Source organism: Chanodichthys erythropterus, chromosome 20 (genome assembly GCF_024489055.1).
Source record: "Chanodichthys erythropterus isolate Z2021 chromosome 20, ASM2448905v1, whole genome shotgun sequence".
NCBI classification, from domain to species: Eukaryota; Metazoa; Chordata; class Actinopteri; order Cypriniformes; family Xenocyprididae; genus Chanodichthys; species Chanodichthys erythropterus.
The window spans coordinates 9,352,881-9,365,159 of record NC_090240.1 but is presented as its reverse complement, the minus strand read 5'-3'; the positions used below and the strand labels follow the sequence as shown (position 1 = coordinate 9,365,159).

General features: G+C 35.3%; 1 protein-coding gene across 1 annotated transcript in view; it reads left to right on the top strand.

The window, feature by feature from the left end:
- Positions 1-12,279, top strand: part of LOC137009725 (protein NLRC3-like) — a 40,084-nt gene that overhangs the window by 14,029 nt on the left and 13,776 nt on the right. Inside the window, exons 6-9 of the mRNA XM_067372179.1 lie at positions 4,769-4,876; positions 4,978-5,151; positions 5,799-5,972; positions 6,130-6,303. Coding sequence (XP_067228280.1) covers positions 4,769-4,876; positions 4,978-5,151; positions 5,799-5,972; positions 6,130-6,303 — 630 coding nt within the window. The remainder of the gene's footprint in view (positions 1-4,768; positions 4,877-4,977; positions 5,152-5,798; positions 5,973-6,129; positions 6,304-12,279) is intronic.

Sequence of the window (12,279 nt, the reverse complement as noted above, 5' to 3'; positions counted from 1 at the left end):
TGCTAAATACTTTGCTATTGTGGTGTAATAATCTGTTTGGTTGTAAAATGTTGGCTATTGGCTGTATAAATTGAAATCGAATGAAATCGATACCTGAGGAATTGTTCACTGGCAGCATACGCAGTTCAACAAATAAAGATCTTCATTGCTGGCAAACAATAGGATGCATTTGCAGATTTGCTATTAATTGACTGTAGATCCACTCCCACTTCATCCAACGCTCTGAGTGAGAATGAGAAACTGCTTCAGACAATTCAGTGCGTGCAGGGAACTGAACAAATCATTCAAACTGATTTGCAAAACAATTTAGACAGTTTTGCCAACTTGTTTGATCAAGTCTTTGACCAGAATCGATTCAAAAGAGCGATTCATTTGTGAATGGGGCATCGGTTATGAAAAAAAGAGACAGCGCACGTGGAGTAAACTATGCATTTCTTAACATGTATACGGTATTGCATTAAAATAAAGTAACGAGGAATGTAGCCCGTACATATTTTTCATTACAAATGTACCAAGTTAAAGTAAAAATATCCACATTTAAATCTACTCTAAAAAGTACAAATTTTCCAAAAAACTACTCAAGTAAATGTAATGAAGTAAATGTACTTTGTTACTCTCCACAAGTCTGATACACAATGATGAAGTGTTGTTTCATTCAGACAGAAAACGAAAGAACAGGCAAAACATGAAATGGCTCAGGGATTTACTGTAGAGCAAATACTGAATGCAATCGAATATGAGTGTCACTTTCACTTGATGGAGGATCTGGTGAAGCTTTCAGCGATCAAAATATTGATTTTGAAGATGTTGAAAATGATAGTTTTGAGAATATGTTTGAGATCACAAATGGGCTCATATTCGCGATCTCAAAAATATTCTCAAATCTATAATTTGCTGAATGTACTGATGAGGACAGTGATGATGGCATAAAACTTCTGCTCAAAATGAACCCCTCCAAGCTCCAAAAGGTAACAAAATATGGTGTATTTTATTCTTCTGTAATGGTTATTCTAATATTAGGGGAGTTTTATATTATTGCGACAGGTGGAGATCGATCCATGTTAGATATAGATCCGGGTCGCTAAAGACCCGAATATGTAAGAATGATTGGCAAAACATTCATGTATTTAAGGGTTAAACAGCTGTTGTTTTGTTGTATTGCTATCTTGATTTTTATGACTATCACTCAAATGTATGGTGTCCTTGAGTGTTTTGAAACGGGCCTTTAAATAAAATTTATTATTATTATTATTATTATTTTATTATATTAAGGGGAGCGTGCTTTGCTCACTTTCTATATTTATTCTATTCACAATTTGAATAATTTGTTTTTAGCCTATTTTTCATGCTGCTAAAGAGTACCAGTGGCCAGGTAAACACAGTTGACATTCAGAAGAGACAATCACGTTTAAATACAGAGTGAATCTGCTAAAATATTGTTTAGTAGATTTAAGCTTACAGATATGTGATACTGATTTTATACAATAGTTCAATAAATTCTTGGTTACGTATGTAACCCTCGTTCCCTGAAGGAGGGAACAGAGACGTACGTCAGTAGTGACCGACGAATTGGGATTTCGCTAGAGAGCCCTATCAGCTTCGAGAGAACTAAAACAAGCCAATGGAATTGGTGTGCGATATTTGCATAATGCGCACCGCCTCCAACAGGTGTATATAAATAGGAAGCAGATACAATCGCACTCTGTTTTTCGCTGAGGAGACAACTGGTGTCCGCACAACAGCGAGGGTACAGAAACTGTGGCGACGGGACGTACGTCTCCGTTCCCTCATTCAGGGAACAAGGGTTACATACGTAACCGAGATGTTCCCTTTCAGTCGGTCACGTTCGACGTACGTCAGTAGTGACCGACGAATTGGTTTGTCACTCCCCGAACACACCAAGAGGAACCGGCCCAAATCGCAACAACAAACTGCGTGTTATATGGGAAATTCACTTTGCTGTGAAAACAGCAGTTGAGAGCTTTAAGCTCAGGCTCCTCGGGAAGCTTGCGACCTCGCTGTAGTGCCTTGACACCAACACAAAAAAGATGCTGAATCTCAGGCTCTTTTAGTTTCACTTTAGTGAAGTCTGAAGCAGGACACCAATGTTTGGTTCCAAAGCGAAAGACCGAGTGCGATTGCATCGGTTTCCTATTTATATACACCTGTCGGAGGCGGTGCGCATTATGCAAATATCGCACGCCAATTCCATTGGCTTGTTTTAGTTCTCTCGAAGCTGATAGAGCTCTCTAGTGATATCCCAATTCGTCGGTCACTACTGACGTACGTCGAACGTGACCAACTGAAAGGGAACAAGAAGTTAATATTGTGCTATTTTAGACACAATATTGTCTGTTTTGCCAACAAAAATATAGACAAAGCAAAACTGTTAATCTCCAAGCAACACACAGCAGCATTTAATTTAATTAAAAAATAATTTAATATTTCCATAGTAATAAAAAAATAAATAAAATATTATAAAAATAAAAAAATACAAATGAAAGGTGTAGTTATCCCAAAAAGTCAGTTATCATTTATCATCCAAAATAGTATGTGTAATAAAGTCTGTGTTGAATCATATAAAATGTTTCTTACTGAATCTACTTTTTGTAATGTCTATTTGATGCTTTACACAATAATGACTTTACAAACAAATTACAAACAATACAACAAATACTATAGAGATACAAATTAAATAAACTTGTTTTTCAGATACAGAAGGTTTATTTACCATGTATACATTTATTTAACATATTAAGTTTTTTTTTATTAACATTAATGGCAAATATAGTCTACTGTCCTGTGACGAGCAGGGTGGGCGAGAGCCGTGAGGGAACGGCACAAGGCCAGTGACGCAAGCGATAACGAGCATCACCTGGGAGGCGCACCGGCCTTGAGTCTCTCGCGGAGGAGCTCCGGGAGCATAAAAGGAGGAGCGACGACAGTGAAGGATGACAGAGGACCAGGCCTGGACTTTATTTTATGTTTTATTATGTTTGTGTGGCCGGCAGACGTCTGCGAGGGTCTGCCGGCATTACTTTCGTTTTGTTCTTTGTTTATTTTGGAATTAAAGTTTTGTTAAACTTTTGCCGGTTCCCGCCTCCTTCCCGTACATACGAACTGTGTTACAGGTCCCTTTAAGACCGAATCCATGGATACTGACACGTATCCTGTTTTCACCCAAATGTTTACGTCCACTTAAGCCTTGACCAACTGTATTTACGTGAGATACTCCACACGATGGTTCATTTTGACAAATATTTGTGCATTTGACCATTCAGGTGTGAGGAGAACTGATCACGTGCTGTCTGAGAGAACTGGGATCGCGCGCAAGAAAGAGAGAGAGTGCTTGCGAGAGAGCGCTTCTGGTCTGTGTCATTCACTGCAATTCCGCCAATCCCACTAATTAATAACAAATTGTGATTGAAAGCATGCAGTTCGCAATGTTATATGTTGTCATCATTAATTTAGAAGTATTTCCACACCCCTAAGGCTGACAATGTTTCTGTTGCCGCCGGTGTCTCTGTGCATGGAAAATTCTGTCAGTTACATCACGTGAGATATCGGTCCTGGTATCGGGTATTTTTACGAGTACAAGTACATGAGTTTGGTATCGATGCATCCCTAATTACATCTGACATTAGGTCTATTCTGTTCAAAATATGAATCGCTTAACATTAAATGTAATACATTAGATTTTAATATATGGATGTAAATTTAAATTAACTTAACAAAAATTGATTGAATAATTCCTTTTATCTTCGACCTTTCTTGCCCTGCTGCAGTCCACCAGTTTTCAAACCTGAGTTCAGCCCATGCAATACCATAATTCCACATCACAGTAAGTTGTAAAAACAAATGAGCTACTGTGACAACACCTCCTACTTGTAAATTAATTTACTGCTGAATGGGAAATATACTGTTAACAACTGTAATACTCTGTTTGACCCATAATGCATTACAAATTACAGTAATAAATTTTAAAATGGTAAAACAGTAAGTTTCTGTAGAATTTTGCTGTAAAAATGACACCAATTTGTTACAGTGCAAGGAAGGGCATGGAAGAGTGCAACCATGACTAACCTTTTTATGCTCTGTACATTTTTGGGCTGTCTAGACGGAACCTGAGATGAGCAAGGCAGCCTAAACTTTGGTAAAGATGCAGCAATTGTACATCAACTTGTGATACCTCAAGGTATCACGGAGGCAGCAGAAAATAATATGCTCCTGGAGTTCCTGGTTACACTGCAACTCCTGTTTAAGGGATCTGACGCTTTGCCACAGAACTTAAATGATACTGAGAGAACTATTTTTTAAAGATATTTTTTGGATTGTGTGAATAGGAGAGAGGTTGAACAGGATCAGGAAAGTATCTCAAGCAAGGACTAAAACTCAAGTCGCCCACTGTGCTGCTGCACCATAAGTCGAAGCACTGCTCACAAACTATTTAACTATTTGATAACAATATGTGCTAAGTTTTCTATAGGAGATTAATTTAAACAATTTCAAATGTGATCATTTTGAGATGTTCGTTCAAACAAAGGGAGTTATAAAACTATTATAAATCTATACAAAATTTTGTAAGTTTTGCAAGTTCACCATGGAATGTGCTTTTGTCATCATTTTTAAGTGGCCAATGGGATTAGTGGTGACACAGACCCCATAAGTGTCATCAATCATAATAAATGTTTTCTGTCAGAATATTGGTAAATTTTACAATTTGACAGTGCCAAATGTGTTGTTATTTTCTCCCTTTCCCTGTTGCAAGTATGTCATCAGTTCTACAATCATCAGATCCCCTTCTGAGAGAGCAAGACTCAACTAACCTGCAGGAATTAGGAGAGAACATACCACAGTGTCAACTGGGGAAACTGAGGTTTGTGATCAGTCAGGTCAGGTATCAGAAATCAAGTAAAAAAATGAGTATTATTTGTTTTGTGAAGCTGAATGATGATTTTTGCACTTTGTTCTGTTTAGATTGGCTCCCTTAAAACTCTTAGGTCAATCCTTTAAAGATTTCAATTTAGCTTCACAACCATCCAGTGACCTCCTGAGAGAACTAGAGCCATATTACAATGATCAGAAGTATTCAGGAATGGAGCTGCTTTTTGCTGGCCTGATGAGTCCTTACTGCAAACTGCAGATTCTGAGGTATTTATCTGAAGACATGCATAACACTAGCTACATTTACAATTAGTTAATTCCGATTGATGAATCCAAAGTTTGAGTTTACATGAACGCTAAATAAAGGGATCCGGTTGATGTGTGTGATTATATGTCACAAGCTTCAAATGGAATTTATTTTTTGACATGCGCACACTGCATGAATATACCGAGTTTTGCTTCTTTTTGCTTATTTTCTTTGTTTTAAAGAGTGGACTTGATTTATTTTAGATCTAATTAGATGACAAAGTGCACATGAACCATTGTGCCATGCTGCTTATATTAATCAAACAGTAAAAACGCCCCTTCCTTCGCCTAAAACAAGGCTTCTGTTGGTGAAAGTCTGAAACAAGGACTAGTGTGTTTTAAAAATTTTAGAACAACATTCAACAACAACAGCTCGGTCCTCAGGTCATATGTCACTATGACATTTCTACATCTTTGCACATTCGCAGTACTCTCTAGCAGTGTTTGGCACATTACTTTAAAAAAGTAATTAGTTATAGTTATTAGTTACTTCTCACAAATAGTAAATGAGTTAGTAACTGAGTTACATCATTATAAAAGTAACTAATTACCAGGGAAAGTAACTATAGTTGTGTGTGATTATTCTGAAAATTGTTTATTCTCTGTAGACTGGCCATCTGTAATCTCACCGATCAATCCTGCAAAGGCTTGGCCTCAGTTCTCAAGTCTTCAAACTCCTCACTGAGAGAGCTGGACCTGAGTAACAATGACCTGCAGAATTCAGGAGTGAAACTTCTCTGTGCTGGACTGAAGAGTACAAACTGTACACTAGAGATACTGAGGTATTTCATAACATTAGTTACGTCATCATCTTCTTCCACTCTTGAAGTCTATGGAAGTCCATAGAACAGTGAAATGAAAAGCTGAGAACTAATAACTGTTTTATTTCCATCTTCGAGCAATTCCCATGGTCTTTATTGTTGATGTGTGTCTTTGTAGATTATCTGGCTGTATGGTGACAGAGGAAGGCTGTGTTGATCTTGCTTCAGCTCTAAGGTCAAACCCTTCACACCTGAGAGAGCTGGATCTGAGCTACAATCACCCAGAAGTCTCAGGAGTGAAGCTGCTTTGTACTCTACTGAAGGATCCACACTATAAACTAGAGAAACTCAAGTATGTTGGCCATTAATATTCACATTTTTCTTTATGTGGTCATGTGCATCATTTAAACAAATGTCAGTTTGTAAAAGAGGATTGATGGGAATAAAATCTGGATAGACTTTTAGTTGGAGAGAGGTTGTAGGACCCAGAAAGGTGAGCGATAAATTTGACAGGTTTATTAGAAGATTGCACTGTAAGCCCAGAGAACAGAAACCATCTGTACGCCAGGGTTAACAAAGAGTTCCTCTGCTGGGAGGAGTAGAGCTGACTGGACTCAAAGACTAAGTGGGGTCAGGAAAAGCAATGGAAACCCTTGGAAAGGGGTGTCAAACTCCGGTCCTGGAGGGCCACTGTCCTGCAGAGTTTAGTTCCAACCCTAATTAAACACACCTGAACCAGCTAATCAAGGTCTTCATGATTACTAGAAACTTCCAGGCAGTTGTTTTGGAGCTGGTTGGAGCTAAACTCTGCTGGAGAGTGTCCCTCCAGGAGCAGAGTTTGACATGTGCCCTAGTAGGACTGTGTCTTGAGAGGGATAAAGGAGTGGAAAAGCAGCTGGAAGGCCTGCTGGGAATGATAAGAACAAAGTACAATTAATGGTGGAAGGAAACAAACAAGGCACATAGCAGACACAAAGAAGCCATTTGCTAAGGCAAACAAACAACATACAGAAGAGAGAGCTGTCATACTCTTTGCTTACAAGGAAACACTTCAACACTTATGGTGTTGAGCCTGCATTTTTAAGCAAACCAAAGGGTGCACATTTGTGTAGCAGATATGAAATACATGCAGCACACAATCTCTAGTGTTACATTTAAAGGGATAGTTCACCCAAAAATGAAAATTACCACATGATTTACTCACCCTCAAGTCATCCTATATGACTTTCTTCTTATAGATGAATACAATGAGAGTTATATTAAATAATGTCCTGGCTCTTCCAATCTTTATAATGGTAGTGAATAGAGGATGAGATTTTGAAGCCCAAAAAAGTGCAACCATCCATCATAAAAGATAACCACACGGTTCCAGGGGGGTTAGTAAAGGCCTTCTGAAGCGAAGCGCTGCATTTGTGTAAGAAAAATATCCATATTTAAAACTAAGGTTCTGAAAATTTGGACGATCAAGCAGATGTGTCAGTGTAACCAACTTTGCAAGCGTTGGTTGAGCAGAATGTCTGACAGTGGATTTTTTTTATTTTTTATTTTGTAACACTCTTACATTTCAGATATGGTGTTACGGTTTACTTTGTCTTCTTCATTGCAACAAGTTTATGTCCTGAAGGGACACCGTGAAATACAGGAAAAACATACTGGAGTGTATATTTCTACAATTTAATAAGCCATATATTATTTTAATATAATAAAGACAATTTGACCCCCAAAGTGAAATGTATATCCACATTAATTATGGCACTTATTGAGTGATATTCAAGTTTATTGACCAGAATAAGCCAATAATTAAGGCTAAACTGCCATTAATACAGTAATAATAAAGGCAATATGACCCCCTATTCTAAAGTGAAAGTTAAATCCTCATTAATTATTGCACTTATTGAGTGATATTCAAGTTTACTGACCAGAATATGCCAATAATTATGAATAAACTGCCATTTTGATCCCTTATTTTAGATATAGGTTCTCATTTACACTATTGGTTTTAGTTATTCTGCAACGTGATCGCACGAGAATGTATTTTTACGCAAAGTGTGGTTCTACAACATATATTTACTTATGCTTTCATACACTGAAATGTACAATATTGACAGCACTAAAAATTATTAAATGTAAAAACATTTTGCTCTGTTCGGGACTTTCACTGCAAAATGGTTTCAGAGAATAACGTTAAACAAAACTACACTTTAAACCCTTAAAATGAATAACATTTCTGTAATCATCTAACCATTATTTGTTATACAATACTTTTTTTGTTCGTTGTGGGACACAAAAGGCGTTTTCTCAGACATAGGAATAGAAAATACACCAAAACGCAACCCAAATTGGAAACACTTTATAATAACTCATGCTATGAAGCATTAGTTAAACATTAGTTAAGCATTAGTTAACAGTCAATTCATCATTTATATAACATTAATAGACATTAGTAAGCCATTTATAAATAAAGCTATAAATGCTTTATATATATATATATATATATATATATATATATATATATATAATATATATATATATATATATATATATATATATATATATATATATATATAATATATATATATAATAAGCATATCTATAATGAGTTTAATAATTGTATTTTCATACTTTATTAATGATGAATTTATCATTTCTAAATTATGTATTACATTATTCACAAACCAGTTATTTAGGAGTTGTCAGTGGTTCATAAGATCATTTAGGAAGTGTAAGTAAATGATTAATAAAAAAATGTAATGTACATTTATGCATCTAATTATTTAGACATATAGCATTAGTTACTTAGTGTGTTAATAAAGCTATATTCCTAGTGTCAAAACTACCTCAGTACTAACTTTGAAGTCTCCCTGTAGTCAATTATTTTACCCCTTGAAACTCATCTTTGATCACCAAAATGACATATTTAAAAAAAAAAATCAAGTGAAAAAAATGTCTTTATGCCTTAAAATAGCTTGAATGTAACTGTACAACCGTGCCTCATTTAATATACACAGATCAATGAATATGCAAATTAGCCCCATCTCCACTCGCTCACGCCAACTCAGAGAGTCTAGTGTTGCTATAGTGACAAGCAATTTGTTGTTTGTGTTGTGGATATTTAAGAAAAAAGGCTTGCTTCACTTCGTATATTCAGTTTAATTTCTGATGCCTAAATTGCGTTTTAAATTATAAATTAATTATGAATTAAATTATGAATCCACTTACAATCTTTTGGACTGCTCTCTCACTAAATTGCCTGAAGAGATTTCTCAGTAAAACAGACAGTATTGAGAGAACAAGCAGCCGTTTTTTCCTCTGTGAACGTGCTAAATGGATGTTTGACAATTTTGTTGCTTTTTGGAGATTTAAAAAAACATTCAGATGAGATCCTGCAGGTGCCCGTGCCTTATCCGTACATGAAATAAATGCACAACCTTGAATAAGCGTGGATTTCTAGCGTATTTACTTGAAGTTATCAGGTAGGCTAATATCTATGGTTTGATCCATTCCAGAGGCGGCCAAAATCAGAATTTATAATGGACTGAATAAAGCTCTTTCAGAACTTGACATGTGAGGCCACACTGACTGACATATGCACATGAATCACGGTCACATGCACACACCCAGAGCAATATTGTTTTAGCTATGTTTTATAGTATTAAAATATTTTGAAGGACAAAAACATGAACTTCATTGGCTTTACTTCAAGTCAGCTGTCACTTTACTTTGGCGCGAGCCCCTATGCGCTTGCACACTTGGCACAGCCCTTGCAATGGTTCTGTCATTAATTAATATGAATTAATATGATTAGCCTTTTGCTTGACTACGTTATCAAACAGCTAATAATGTGTTACTAATGTTACACACACCGTTCCTGTTCTTCATCTTAGAGTCAGACAGCTGCCTTCTAACAATCAATATCCTTACAAACACTTTGAACAACTTAGGACGTCGCTGGAGAAAGGCTTATAGTTCATCATAACATTGTAATAGACTCGCTATATTGATAAATCTACACAATTTTTCATATCAACAGAAAATTTACCGGGATAACCTAAATGGTTTGTTTTGTTAATTTTTCTGCTGACTATCAAGTTTATGGTCAATGAATGGCTTTTCAATGTTACGTGACACTGTTTCCAACACTTGATTGAATCGATTAGGATGTGATACAGTTTTCGATAAGCTACTGTATGTTGCTACATATTTTCTGATGTTCATTCATGTTTATTTCATTCTGTATAGTAGTAAAGAGGAAGGGATGATCACGTTCACTCATGATCCGCAACAACTGTTCCCAGTCTTTGTTCAACTTTCTTTTCATAATATAAATAAATGCAAAACCTGGGCCCATTTGCTTATCCTGTAAGCTCGTGAATAAAAATGAAAATGTGGATGAAAAAATAATCTATTAAACGTCGTATTATCATTAAAATCTAAAAATTAAAATGACTGGTAATAATTGGTTATGACAGAATTTTTACTATCCTGTCCATCAAAATGACGGACAGTGCGAAAGTCTGACGCAACCTCTGGTGCTGACTTATAAATTGCACATGGTTTGTCTTAAAGCATATTAAAAAACTTACTACATAGACATATAGACATATAAACAACATTAAAAACTTGATTTTCACCACAGGGGGTCTTTAAAACATTCGAGAACAGCAGTGAAGAAGATCACTGAACCTTTAAATCTCATTTATAAAAGCTTTACAAAGCATATATAGTCCTCTCTTTAGACAAGCTCACAAAATAGTTAACTGACCACTTCTAAATGTTTTATAATTACCTGAATAAATCGTGAATTGTAGTAGGAATATGTGTTAATAAAGCATTTATTAACACACTAAGTAACTATTACTATATTGTCCCTTTGGAATTATTAGGTTCTGTCTGACATTTTTGTCAAAATTGAGTTATTCACATATTCATATTCTGTGACAACTTATTTACATTATGTGATGTTTCTTTTTTTTAAGTTGTGTACATTTTGGTACTTTTTTTTTAGAAAACAAAAAGGTTTTATCTACAAAGTCGCACTCTAACTTGGTTCTATAAAGTTCTATCTGCATGACCTACTCAGCACTTCCGATGCACACATGAGGACCAATCAGGATCAGCGTTCTTTGTTATATTGCCACGATAGCAGAAGAGAGTTCAGATAAACGCTAAAATGGTGAAGAGAAGACGAAATAATTTCACACAATGTGATGTTTATTAGAAACCTCATGATCGACTATTTTATTTATGATCTTGTCAATAACAGCAGCCCAAATTCCAGGGAATTACATTACTTTTTGTGTGTTTTGTTGTATCTGTTGCTGAGAAGTTGTTTTCAGTTAGACACCACGCGTTCGTCAATCAATCAATCAATCAATCAATCAATCAATCAATCAATCAATCAATCAATCAATCTTTTATTACAGATTCAAGGTCCAAATTTAAAAAGGAAAAAGAAAGAAAGAAAGAAAGAAAGAAAGAAAGAAAGAAAGAAAGAAAGAAAGAAAGAAAGAAAGAAAGAAAGAAAGAAAGAAAGAAAGAAAGAAAGAAAGAAAGAAAGAAAGAAAGAAAGAGAAAGAAAGAAAGACCAGCAGCCAGCACCGCTATTAAAAGGATAGGTTCGGGTTTTGTAGTCTATTTGCTTATTTCCAGTCATTGTCATACGAGGGAAAGTTATGTATATATTAGGTTATGTTTTAACCTTGATCCATCCTGTGTACCTTGAGCTGTATGTAGCTATAAACCTCTACGCTATGGCATACTGGATCAAAGTGTATACTAGATTAAGTGAAATGAAATGTTAAATTTTATATTGATGGTAAAAACTGAGTTGTAAAAACTTTTAATAATTTAAATATTTTAAATGTAAAATATTTTTATTTATATATAGTCAGTGAAACATTTTTCAGTGTTTATCACCTTTGCTGAAGCATTGTCTGTTTTCTTGCAGTTTTTTAGTTTTAAAAAGTCTTAAATTTTACAATATTAAGGCTTAAAGTAAATAGTAAATAATGTATTAATGGGGTCTTAATTACAACAATAAATGTTTGCATGTCATTTCAGCCATACTAATGTCTAGAGAGAAAGCCATTTTACCTGTCCCTCTTTCTGTGGAATAAAGTCCTGCTCAGATGTATTACGGTAGCTGTTTTGTGTCTAAAGAAAAGGAAACTTAAACTTAAATGGTTCCTGCAATAATGTGTTAAATTACCTATCATATTCCTACCTAAATTTAATATCTGCACTAGACAAAAGATTTAGCATGGCCTTTTATTCTTAACTTGAACAATATTTTTTTTTTTTTTTGAAATATGAAATAAATGTCATAAAA